Source organism: Apis laboriosa, unplaced genomic scaffold, assembly GCF_014066325.1.
Source record: "Apis laboriosa isolate Shangri-la unplaced genomic scaffold, ASM1406632v1 scaffold34_cov151, whole genome shotgun sequence".
In the NCBI taxonomy this organism is placed as follows: Eukaryota; Metazoa; Arthropoda; class Insecta; order Hymenoptera; family Apidae; genus Apis; species Apis laboriosa.
In genome coordinates, this window is record NW_025222928.1 from 3069881 (window position 1) to 3081612 (window position 11732).

At 36.5% G+C, this 11732-nt stretch overlaps 2 protein-coding genes across 2 annotated transcripts; one reads left to right on the plus strand and one right to left on the minus strand.

Moving 5' to 3' along the window:
* Nucleotides 1–4291: 4291 nt before the first annotated feature.
* LOC122715187 (putative mediator of RNA polymerase II transcription subunit 26) lies at nt 4292–9561 on the minus strand. The gene is made up of 4 exons (XM_043937151.1): nt 9496–9561; nt 6515–9015; nt 5082–5947; nt 4292–4773 (listed from the first exon to the last, which is right to left on the minus strand). The coding sequence occupies exons 1-4, from the start codon at nt 9559–9561 to the stop codon at nt 4292–4294; spliced, it is 3915 nt and encodes a 1304-aa protein (XP_043793086.1).
* Nucleotides 9562–11012: 1451 nt separating this feature from the next.
* Nucleotides 11013–11339, plus strand: LOC122715154. The gene has a single exon (XM_043937088.1). The coding sequence runs from the start codon at nt 11013–11015 to the stop codon at nt 11337–11339; it is 327 nt and encodes a 108-aa protein (XP_043793023.1).
* The last annotated feature ends 393 nt before the right edge of the window (nt 11340–11732 follow it).

Here is an 11732-nt window from a genome sequence, read left to right on the forward strand (position 1 = left end):
GCAGCTAAGCGCCGATTGGCTGGGGCGTGGTCGGACTGACAGCTAGTCGATGTGTTTTCTCATTGGCTGTTGGGCATGGCTACGACCACCATCTCGTCTCATCATTGGTCGAGCTTCGTTTGGTAATAAATAAATCTCATTACACCCCCGACTTGTATTCCTTTCTTTCTTTAATATGAATATAGTTAAAGAGACAGGCAAGTAAATCGGACGAATCCATCCCAGAACGAGCATATTTCAGTTACTTTCACATAACTCGTTAAATTCTACGATTGGCCAACTATTTAATTATCTTCTATGAATACGTATCTCACTCGATGTAAAAACCTAGTAATTTATTGGTGTATCGTTATCAGCATTTAGTGAATTTTACGCGTGATGTTATTATAACTATAATTTGGAAACAATATTTAAACACTTACCTTTTATTCATAAATATTTCAAATTATCATATCGAGTTATAAATGGTTAAAAAAGAAAATATCGATCTAACATCGTTAAATTCGATAAATGAATATTCGTACGTGAAGGAATCTAACCTATTTTTACATATGTTTTTATTTTCGTTATTTTTGTATTGATATAATATAGTATAATATGTCGATTTAAAAATAATAGATATATTTATGAAATCTAAATATAATACTTTCTGCTCTTCTCTCAGGATATTTTCACAAATGAGTGTCATCGATTTTTCAGTGACTGAATTGAACTTGTTCGAGAAAGCAGTTGACGTTAATAACTGTTTTCCATTTACATTAAACAGAAATTGAAATGAAATATTTTACAATCGAGTTTTTCTTTCAATAAATTTCATGGAAATAAAGCCTTACTGTGTATATTCACAAAGAAAATGAAAAACATTGACCGATTTGTTTGATGCAATACCGCGATTTACATAACCTCACAAATTTTCACCGAAATATTTTTACGTTTTTATTGTCACGTTCATATCGTTAATGAAATAAATGATTCTCTCTCGAAATAATATTGACATTAATATAATATCAGATTAATGCTGACGACAAAATATACAAAATACAGAATATTTGCTATAAGTGAATGAAAAAATTAAATATTTTAATTGAGAATAAATGTTTCACTTTAATGAATAAAATGTTTAAAATATTCTTTTTATTACGAAATATACTTTATATATATATATATTTTTAAGACTTTTAAATATAAACGTTTTAAAAACTTGACCAATCTTCGTTTTTGAGAAAGATCGTATGGTATGGATCGTATGGTGGTGGACAAAAAGACATCTTGTTTTCTCAGACTACAAGGACTTTTGTAAAAACAAGACTTCGTTCCCTAAAATAATGCATGCCGACCAAATTTCTTGGTATATCCTGGCTCAAAAGCCTTGTTCGAACGAAACGAACACGCCGTTTGTTTTGCACACGCCGTTTTCCGTCTTTTCTGATTGACATGGGACGTTTTTCAAAGCTTGTTATCGTGGCAAATCCTTCTGTTCTTCTTTCACTGCTTCTATGGACCACTTTTGATGGTTATTAAAAAAAAAAAAAAAAAAAAAATTAGGAGTATTTTTCAAATTTCAATAGAGAAAGTTTACAGGAATGATTTTCTTAATATATGATGAAAGTTTTATTTTTTCACAGTGATTGTAATTTCACAGTTATTTCTTTCCATTATTTGATGACCAATCACTATAAAATTTTACACATAGAATAATTTATTTTTTTGTTTTATGCTTCAATATTATGGAATAAAATTTAATTTTTTTCCTCAAGAAATAAATAATCTTAACGGATAAAATTACTAATGTCTTTCATCTCTTTCTCTCTTTATGACTTGCTTCATTAGAGTTGATATATTTTGAGTAATTCGATAGCCAACAATTTGTTATCTTTCAGATTGTCCTGGAATTTTTTAACACGAAGTCTGTCAGATAAGATAATAGCACATTATATAAATAAGTAAGAGCAAGAATTGCCTGATAGTGGAGATTCTCATCTGGATTCGAATGATCCTGCAGAAATTGACACATTTACAGTGGTTGTATGCGGTTCTCTCCGACGGGGTGCCACCCGTGGCGTCACCATTCATCCTGGACATACGATCGAAGCGGTTTGTGGTCCAGGAAGAAGTCGTTGACATCATAATGTGACGTCTAGATGCTTACGGTTCTCCTCGCCCCGTGAAATCAACCGTTCGATCTTCTCGATGACAACTTGTTCAAAAATATCCGCGGCCGTGTTAAGAATAATTTCTGTGTCACGTGCCGCTTATCTTTCATTTCATCCTAAAATATTTAAGAAAATTAATCTTCGAATCCTTATACTTTGCTATAACCTATTTCAATCTATTTATTTATCCTTTGATAAATATTTTTTAACGTATCATTTCGATTCTATAGAAAATCATATTAATTATACATACCCGATTCATCATAGATAACACGGCTATGAGATAATATTTCAAACATCTTGAACTTGACTTGTCCATATCGATTTCATCAAATTCCACCACTCTACGAACTTATAATCACAATTAACGTACTTATAATCCAATGATTAAGTAAACGAGACAAACGATTATTATCATAATTGAGTTAAAATCGAACCGTCTAAAGATCCAAACGTAATTATTCCTCATCGAGAAGGAAGGGGAAGTGTCAGTCTCTAGCGTCATAAAAACACAAATTTTTGATGTCTCGTGGGACGAGGCGGAAGCCGACACAAAACGTTTTCGCATTGACATCGATTCTCTTTGTAGAGAGAAGGCGAAGAGGCAAGGTACGGGAAAAAGAAGAAGACAGAAGAGAGAGAAAAAAAAAGAGGAGGGAAGTGTAGAACGTGAAGGAAGGACGACGCGGTTGCGTAACAATGCGAAAACGCAAGAGAGCATCCAACGAAAAGCTCGTATCACGTTCCCATAAGTGGCAGGGCGCGAGAATCCCCGCAGAGACGTCCTCACGCTTTTCTCTCTTTCTCTCTTTCCTTCTCTTATTGACCTATCCTTTTCTCTCTCTCTCTCTCTCTCTCTCTCTCTCTCTCTCTCATTTTTCCTCTCTTTTTCTCTTTCACCCTCGACAGCACACCGTCGCTTCTCCCTCTTTCTCTCCATCCTTTTCTTCCTCCTCTTGTATTTCTCTCCTCTCCTCTCCTCTCTTTCTCTCTCTCTCTTTTTACTTTCTTTTTCTTCGTTCACCTCTCTCCTTTTCTCTCTTTCAACGCAACGTCCACCATGTGTGCACAACGTAAAAAAGGGGGGCACAACGCGAAGAGGCGCCAGGTATATACGTACGTACGAAAAATTCCATGGTGACGGCACCCTGGGTATCCCGTGGCGAGATCTGAATAACCCATAATTGCTAACCCTCCATTCACGTGCACGCCTCTGCCGTGGTTGCTCGTTTTCCTCGAACAAAGACGTCTCGTAACTGGCCGCGACACACGAATTCATTCGAAGTTTGCCGCTTTCGACCCCCAGAGATCGTTCGTTCGAGCGTCGACTATCTTCGACTGGGTAACTATGCGCATTGTAATAAGTACTTACGCATTTCTCGATCTTTTACTCGATGATGGTAGACTAGAAAGCCGAGTGGTTCAGTTCGTGGGACAATTAGAAGGTACGTTTGAGAGTTGAGAACAGAAATTTTATTCAAATGCACGGGTTATTTTTTTGGTGTTGGAAAAAATTTTTGTAAACATCCATCGCGATTTATCTACAGTACAATATATATAAATATTTAATAACGCTCCTTAGGTAAAATGTCTCACGTAATATTTGAAACGATATAGAAAAATTGGAGATCTTGTCGATTTTATCTTTTTGCTTTGGAATAAATAAATTAAATAAGACTGTTTCTAATCTATAAATTCGTTTGAAAGGTAAAGGCAATTTTACATAGTTGGCAACATAGCTTGAAATATTATATTGGAACGTTAATATTTTAACTAAGGAGAATATAAATATTTTTTAAAAAATATTTAAGATATATATACATGTTTGAAATATATATTTAATTTTAAAAAACGAAATAGGAAGACAATTTTCGTAATTGATTGACAGCGAAGTGGAATTTTATAAATGGTTCTAATAAAGAATGAAAAAATATAATTCATTATGTTCTTCATTTCGTTATATTCGATATAAAAACAGTTGATCTATACTCTATATAATCAATTCTTAATTTACATATATTTTATCATTTTTTTTTTTTTTTTAAATAAACTACTCCCGGGACTACACGAAAAAGCGTAGAACTTTAAAAATAAATTATATACCATTCACTTTCTTTGTTATTGACAGTATATTTTAATTATTGACAGCCGTTGAACCACGAAAAGAACCACGTATTGCTAACATTATCATCATCATCTGCTTCTGGCATATCGTCAACATTTTCTTTTAAAACAGGTACATCCGGGTAGTTCAAGTCTTCGTGGAAAATCCAGAATTTCTTTTCCGGTACCAAATCATTCCAAGCGACATCATTGTTCTCATAGGGTTCCTCGTTGGAAAATTTCCTCAATCGATCGTTCAGTAATTTGGAATCTTGCAAACTGCTTATAAGATTCAAGGGAAATTTTAAGTTTGAAAATTTCATGTCTCTCTTCTTCAATTGCTCTTTACACGGACTGATAACACGTTCTAAACCGGATACCACTTTTTTCTCATCCTTCTTCTTTTTCGGCATTATATCTTTCTTGCACTCCTCGATCTCTCTTCGTTCTCTGTCCACCCTTTCTTTCGCAGATTCTTTTGCTTTTTCGCTTTCTGGGATTATCGTTTTTTTCCTATCTATAGCCATAAATGAACAGGAAATTTCTCCAAATTTAATTTATATTAAATAAAATATTTGCAACAAAAACAAAATTTATCTTATTCTTAAAAAACGAAAAATTGCTAATACTTTTCTTAAATCGATCGAATACTTAAAAACAATAAAAAAAAAAAATTGAAAAATCTAATTATCTCTTAATCATAAAATTTTGCAAACAGACGTTTGCAAAAAAAATAAATACGATGAGCATTTTTATGTATCCGTACGCCGAAAAATTCAAGAATCAACAGAGAAGTTGAGAATAATTTATGGAAAAATTGGTCACCTTTGCACATTTGTTCCCTCTTTTTGCCGCATATGTTCAAAGTGTTCGCCGTATTCTTAGTGCCATACTGACCCTCCTTGATCATGGTTATACTACTGCAACTCAATTTCCCTGAAGTCTTTTTACAAGGATTATTATTTGTGTCGTAATTTGACCTTACCTTTTTAGAAGAATCATCCCTCTTCTTAGATCCTCGTGACCTCACCGTCTTGCAAGGATCGTCCACCACCTTCGTAGGTCTTTTGCAAGAATTTTCTTCGTTATCGTCGCAGAGGACAGGTTTCACCCTCTGGCACGCATCGGTATCCTTCCTAGACTCCCTCTTACAAGTCTGCCTCTTGCAAGCATTGTTATTATTGTCGCAGGAACCCTTCACTTTTTTGCAATTATCCTCCCCTCTCTTATCGCCCTGCACTTTACACTTGTTCGTCTGCCTTTTGCACCTGTTCTGTTTACACCTTGTCCTGTCGTCGTTCCTCTTGCATTTCGAGAAATTGCATTTCGAGGGCGAGATCAATATCTTTTGGCTCACTTCTCTGCTCTCCTTCGCTCCAAGCAGGGGGATGGCAAAGGCTGGCAACGAGGAAAATCGTTTCACGCTTTTCATAGCTTTCGGCCGTCTGATGTAAGCGGAATTAGTGAAATTCCTTTTCCCAAATTTCGCCGAATTTCTGCTCCCACTGTCGTCCCTTGTCGACCGTCTGTTCACGTCTCTGTTCGTGTCTCTGTTCACGTCTTTGCTTCTCGGTTTCGTGCAGAACTCGGTACCTCTGTTTGTGCTGTCCGAATTTGTCGTTGTCGAACTCCTTTCGTTTCGACTCCTCCTTCCAGGATAGGAATTGTCGCGTCTGCTTCGATTCGGATTCCTAAATATATATATATATATATGTTTTCGCCAATAGTTATTCGACACGATCCATTCGTTTGTCATGTATGTAAAATTTAAAAATTGAATGTACAGATGAAAAAGATTCACGAAAAAAAATACGCAAAGTATTTTAAAGTATTTTATATACAGTATCAAAGATACTATATAATACTATTTTTTTGTTTAATTATTATCCAATTTAATTATTTTTTTTTTTTATAATAAAATAAAACTTGCAATAGTTCGTTTCATTCAATTTCCGAGAAAAAAAAAATTCATTGGAGATTCGTGAACTCGAAACGATCGATTTTATCTAGGTATTGGTACGTTTCGAGTTTACAAAAAAAAAAAAAAAAAAGAGAGAAAAATGAAAAAAGAATGGGAAAAAACATTTAAAAAATACAAAAAATATCAAATAAAATGGAAAAAAGGTAACGAAAAATAATAATAATAATAATAAAAGAACGTTTAGAGTTTAAAGTACTAGAAAAACATAAAAATGCAAAAATTCTTTTTACACAGATGGATAATAATAAAGCAAGAATTATGCAACTCTCCCTGTTACCTGTTATTGTCTCTGTTACACTTCTTTTGCGACCTCGGATCGGTGCAAAACTCTCGTATCTCGGCCTCGTCTTCTTGCGGCAAACAGGTTGGATCGTAATGGACCATTTTGGTAGCGTTGACGATGTGTTTCGTGTTCGGGCATTGAAACTTGGTGTAATCGCAATCTGTCGGTGTTTGTAGCGCCGGACAACAGTAACGCTTGCACTCCTTCTTGTTGCACTTCTTGTCTTTCCGGTTCTTCAAATTCTGGTTCTCCTTATTCTTGCTCCGTAAATTCATAGTTGAAGTGGATATATTGGACGAAGGATTCCTCGTGTTCATGATCGCGCGCAGCCCGTTCTCCGATTCCCTGGCGAACGGCAATTTTTTGGTCAAACAGTTGGAACTGTTGGAAGCCGATCTCCTATTCGTGAACGGGGGATAGGAGGCCGGTGGTTTCCGCGATCCCCTCCCAGAGTTTCCAGCCATGGAGGAGCCTTTACCACCGCCCATCTCCGACCCCTGAGAATTCTTGGCCGAGTTGGCCCGCAACAATTTAGCCTGTGTCGCGGCACAAGGCGAGGTTGGAACACGAGGCTCGTTCTCGTAAGGGCTGGTTATGTTCATAATTGGTTTCTCCATGGATTGGAAGGCAGCCCTGCTGCTGTTCGACTTTCGTGGCGCGAAATACGTGGTTTCTCGATCGCTTTGTTTATTCTCGGGAGTAGATTTGAAAAATTTTAATTTCAATTCTTCGCTTGGTGATTCCATGTTTTCCGTTCCCTTTGTCGGTTCAACTTGAGGATTTGTTGATGCAAGTTCAGAATCGTTCATATCACTCTCCACCTCTCTCATTTCCATCTGTTCGCTTCTCGACGGCTCGCCCACCTCCCCTTCGTTCGCCGTTTCCGTCGCCGTTTCCATCTCCCCGGATTTAACGCCTCTCGACGCGTGTTGAGAAACGTTTCTATCGCTTTCGAAATACGCCTGCGATCTGTTCTCCTGTAAATTCTCCTCCATTTCGTCCGCTCTCAGCATTTCCAACGCGTATTTCGAACTGATTATATCGTCCTCCGGAGCTTGCGTTTCCTCCTTCACTTGCGATTCCACCATCACTTCCTGCTCCGCCACTTTTTCCGTCGATTCCGCCGCTTCTTTCGCTCGTTGTTGTTGCTGTTGTTGCTGTTCCTGTTGCTGTTTTAATTTTAATTGCAGTTGTTCCTGTTCCTGTTTTAATTTTAATCGCAGTTGTTCCTGTTCCTGTTGCTGCTGTTGTAGTTGTTGCTGTAGTCGCAATTGTTCTTGTTGTTGTTGTTGTTGTTGCTGCTGCTGCTGTTGTTGTTGTTGCTGCTGTTGCTGCTGCTGCTGCTGCTGCTGCTGCTGTTGTTGTTGTATTAGTTGTAGTTCATGTTGTTGCTGCACCGTGGGTTCGGGCACCTTTGCAAATTGAAACGTGCTACTATCGTTTACATCCACCTTTTTCACCTCGGGGATCGAATTCAACTTTTGCTCTTCCTTAGAGGGCGTTTGACTCGAGGCGATCGGCGTTATCGATGGGTCGGGAACCTGCGACACCTTTCTCCCCTCCGCTTCACCCACCAAATTTTTCTCGCTGTTCTCCTGCTTCTTCATTATCGGCGGCATAGGTTTCGGGATATTCTTAGGCGGTTTAGAGGAAAACTGTACGGACGGTTGCGTCTGATACTTCATCTGGCTTGTGGAAAAATCGGTTTTCAAGATCGGCAGGTATTTAATATCCTCCTTTTTAGGGGTGTTAGGGTTGCCGACCAACAATTTCGTCGTGGTGGATATCTTCTGATTAGAGGCGGTCACCGCGCTATCCATATCCGTCCCCTTTTTATCGATCTTCGATCCCTCGATGATGGAATTATCTTTGCCGATCAATTTATTCCTGCAAAATATTTCCTCCACGTTCTCTATAGATTTCGTGGTCAAGCATATCGTATCACTTTTCGCGTCGCTATTCTTCGCCTTCGGCCGAGATCTGTCCGCGTAATTGTTCGAGTTCATCTGCTCTTGCTGCTCGTCCTTGGTGAGAATATCGAAATCGTAAGACTTTCCACCTGGCACGAATGCGAAGTCGCCGGCTTGCTCGTTCCGAAGGGTTTTATAACCCTTCAATTTCCATTTGAGCGTTTTCGGAACAGGATTCCCGTCCAACAGGGACACCAAACTGTCCTGTTTCAAAACGTTCTGCAGCTTCAGACAGCTTATCGGAGTCTTCGATTTCAAATCGAACTGGGAATTGTACCGCTTCAAATTGGAAGGCGGCACCGTTGAAATATTGTGGATCAAATTAGGCGACCCTGATTTCGATACTTCATCGACTTCGTTCGTTGAGATTAACGAGGTTGAAACGATGTCCTTGGACGAGGGACATTTCTTCGCATCCTGACAGTTTTCTTCCTTCGAAGAGAACTCGAAGAAACTCCAGAATCGTCGGGATGACGCTGTTGTGTGAAGTTGCGTCGATGATCGCTGATTTAAATTTAAATCGTTTCGTTAAAATCTTTCTTTCTTTCTTTCTTTCAACTGGAGAAACGAAACAGTTTTTTTTTTTTTTTTTTTTGCCTATCGATCATTCAAATCGGATCGAATACGTTTTATCTTTTTTGTCGAATCTAAACTAAAAATTTGGAGAAAGGATAGAAATTTCGCGGGCAAAGAGAGATGCGTTTATTATTTGGTTATTGTAACGAACAATGAAAGGTAATTGCGAGATACGAGAAGGGGTGAAGAGGTTAATGGAATTTATGCGATTATTGTTACGTACGATTAGACGATAAAAATCTTGTGTTTATCAAGTGTAGTTAATTATTTGATAAAGGATTAAATAGGATGGAACTAGGATTATATACAATTTTGATGCAATTTTTAATGCAACGTAGAATCGACGATGCATCGATCGAACGACGGGGAATAAAAATATTATACGGTTAAAGTAAGACTTATCGACGAATTATCGATAATAATACGCACCTGAAAACTTTTAGAAGGAAAAACATGAGGAAGATCTTGCAAAACTAATGCCCTAATTCCTTTCATTGTGATTCGAACTTTAACGTTTTATTATGCAATTTGAATAGGTTCGTCATAAACACTTAAAATTTTGAAACTGTGATTATAATTCAAATGGAATATGTCATTCCCGACTCTTCAGTGACGCGACATTTTGAACGATTACTGAACGTGCATTTAATTAACAATGGTGGATCGGGCGATCCTCGGTTACCGAAACATATGAGAATCGACTCTCGATTTTACGTGATCGAGATACGAGTGCATTGATCACTCGACCATCATCGAAAATCCATTTTAACCATTTATTGACACGCGACAAAGAAATATTAACGGCCAACTTAACGATAAATAAATAAATAAATCGAAAACGATGTCCTTTGTTTTTCGAGGCGTAGTTCACACGTGTGAGGAAAAATTTGTCGTTCGTATCATGGCGAGATAATTTCGTTTCTGGCAAAAAGATTCTTTTTTTTATGAATTCTTTTTCCTTTTCCTTTATGATGTAATTCCTTTTCTTGTAATGTAAAATTATGTAAAAAGAACAAGATTCGAAAAGACTATTACCAAATTTCGAAGAGGTTGGACATGAACGAAATCAGAGTGTTCACTAAACAATCTTTTGTGCCTATTTTAAGGAATTCCTCGCTGGTATCGTAATTTTTCACGTAATTATATCTTTATCTATATCTAAATAAACGAAATATTATATATTTATGCGCGGAGAATTCAAACGAATCTCTCTTCTCTCAATCTAAATTAAGATTTTAAATCTCGTTGTTTAAAAATGTTTAATCGACCATCAACTTCTTAACGACGTTTTTCCACTCCAATCGTGTTTCATCTTCGTCGATTATTTCGTGTGTCGAATTAATTATCGAATTTTATATTATTTTTATTACTTCGTTCATTTCGTTCATTCGTTTAAACATTTCGTTCCTTTGCAAAGACACGACAAATAATCAGTCGAGGATTCTTGATAATCGGCATTGATGTTTTCGAATACGTAATATGGATGGGATAAATTCATTTTCAAAACAATACATATATATTTTTTTTTCGTATAACGTAACAAAATTTAATCGATCGAATAAAAACAACAATTGAAAAATTATATACGAATATTAACAACGATTCATATTTTAACGTAACAAAATTTACTCGATATAATAAAAAAATAAAACGTCGTCGTTAATAAATATCTCATCCCATTTAATATCTTTCAATTTTTTAACTCTTTTATAAATCTTAAAATAACGATTGAACATTTCGCGGTAATCCTTTCCAACTGTAAATTTTTTTTTTTAAATTTATCGCGAAAATAACACGCGATTTCAATCCAAGATTTAAAAGAAAAATCTCTAAATGATCGTCCCCCAAAAAAAAAAAAAAAAAAAAAATACACGTTCAATAATAAATTTTTCTTCGTTCTTCACGATCGTTCAATTATAGAAGGATAAATCGAACGACAAAAGGCTATGGGTACCGTTTCGATCGATCTTCGATCAGTGGACACAAATGACAGACGAGTCCAGTTGGGTGGAAGTTCTCCTGCCGCGGGATCCTCAAACGAGGATCCAGAACCGGATGAACCGAGCTCCCTCTACAACGAAGACTGTCTTCGGGGTGCGCTGCAACCGTCCCCGCCCGAAGATCAAAAGGGAAATGGTGGAAGATTTCCGGCGGAGGATCCTCAATCTTACGGTCAAATATTGAAATTCTCTTATCCAAAGGGGAAACGAAATAATAATAATAATAATAATGGGAAGAAGCCTTTCAAACGTAGAGTGACATTCGCTTTGTGAAAAATTTACGTTGAATATCTTTGTTGAATGAAAATGAGATAATAAATTTCATTTTAATTCGGATTAACAAAAATATCTTTATTCTTTCATATGTTCATATGTTTCCTAGCAAAGGTTTAAAAATTGGATGGAGTGGAAGGAGAATAAACAAAGTCGAAGAGACCTCGATAAATAAATATCGATTTCCCGTATCGATTCTTCCTAAGTGATTATAACGTTTGAGGGGAGAGGAAGGGGAGAAACGCAATATTCGTACATTCAATATATCCAACCAACGTAAAAAATTATTTATTTCGAATAAAAATAAAAAATAAAATAGAAACGAATCGCAAGCATCGTCGATTGATTATATGGAATCCGGTTTCCATAAAAAAAAAAAAAAAAAAAAAAAAA

What these genes read in the sequence shown, in the direction of transcription:
- LOC122715154 (XM_043937088.1), top strand. Translation starts at nt 11,013, where the DNA reads ATGGGTACCGTTTCGATCGATCTTCGATCAGTGGACACAAATGACAGA.
- LOC122715187 (XM_043937151.1), bottom strand. Translation starts at nt 9,561, where the DNA reads ATGAAAGGAATTAGGGCATTAGTTTTGCAAGATCTTCCTCATGTTTTT. An exon ending in TGTAACAGAGACAATAACAG is followed by an intron (nt 5,948 to 6,514) that starts GTAACAGGGAGA and finishes ATATATATTTAG; the next exon opens with GAATCCGAATCGAAGCAGAC. An exon ending in GAGGGAACAAATGTGCAAAG is followed by an intron (nt 4,774 to 5,081) that starts GTGACCAATTTT and finishes TTATGGCTATAG; the next exon opens with ATAGGAAAAAAACGATAATC.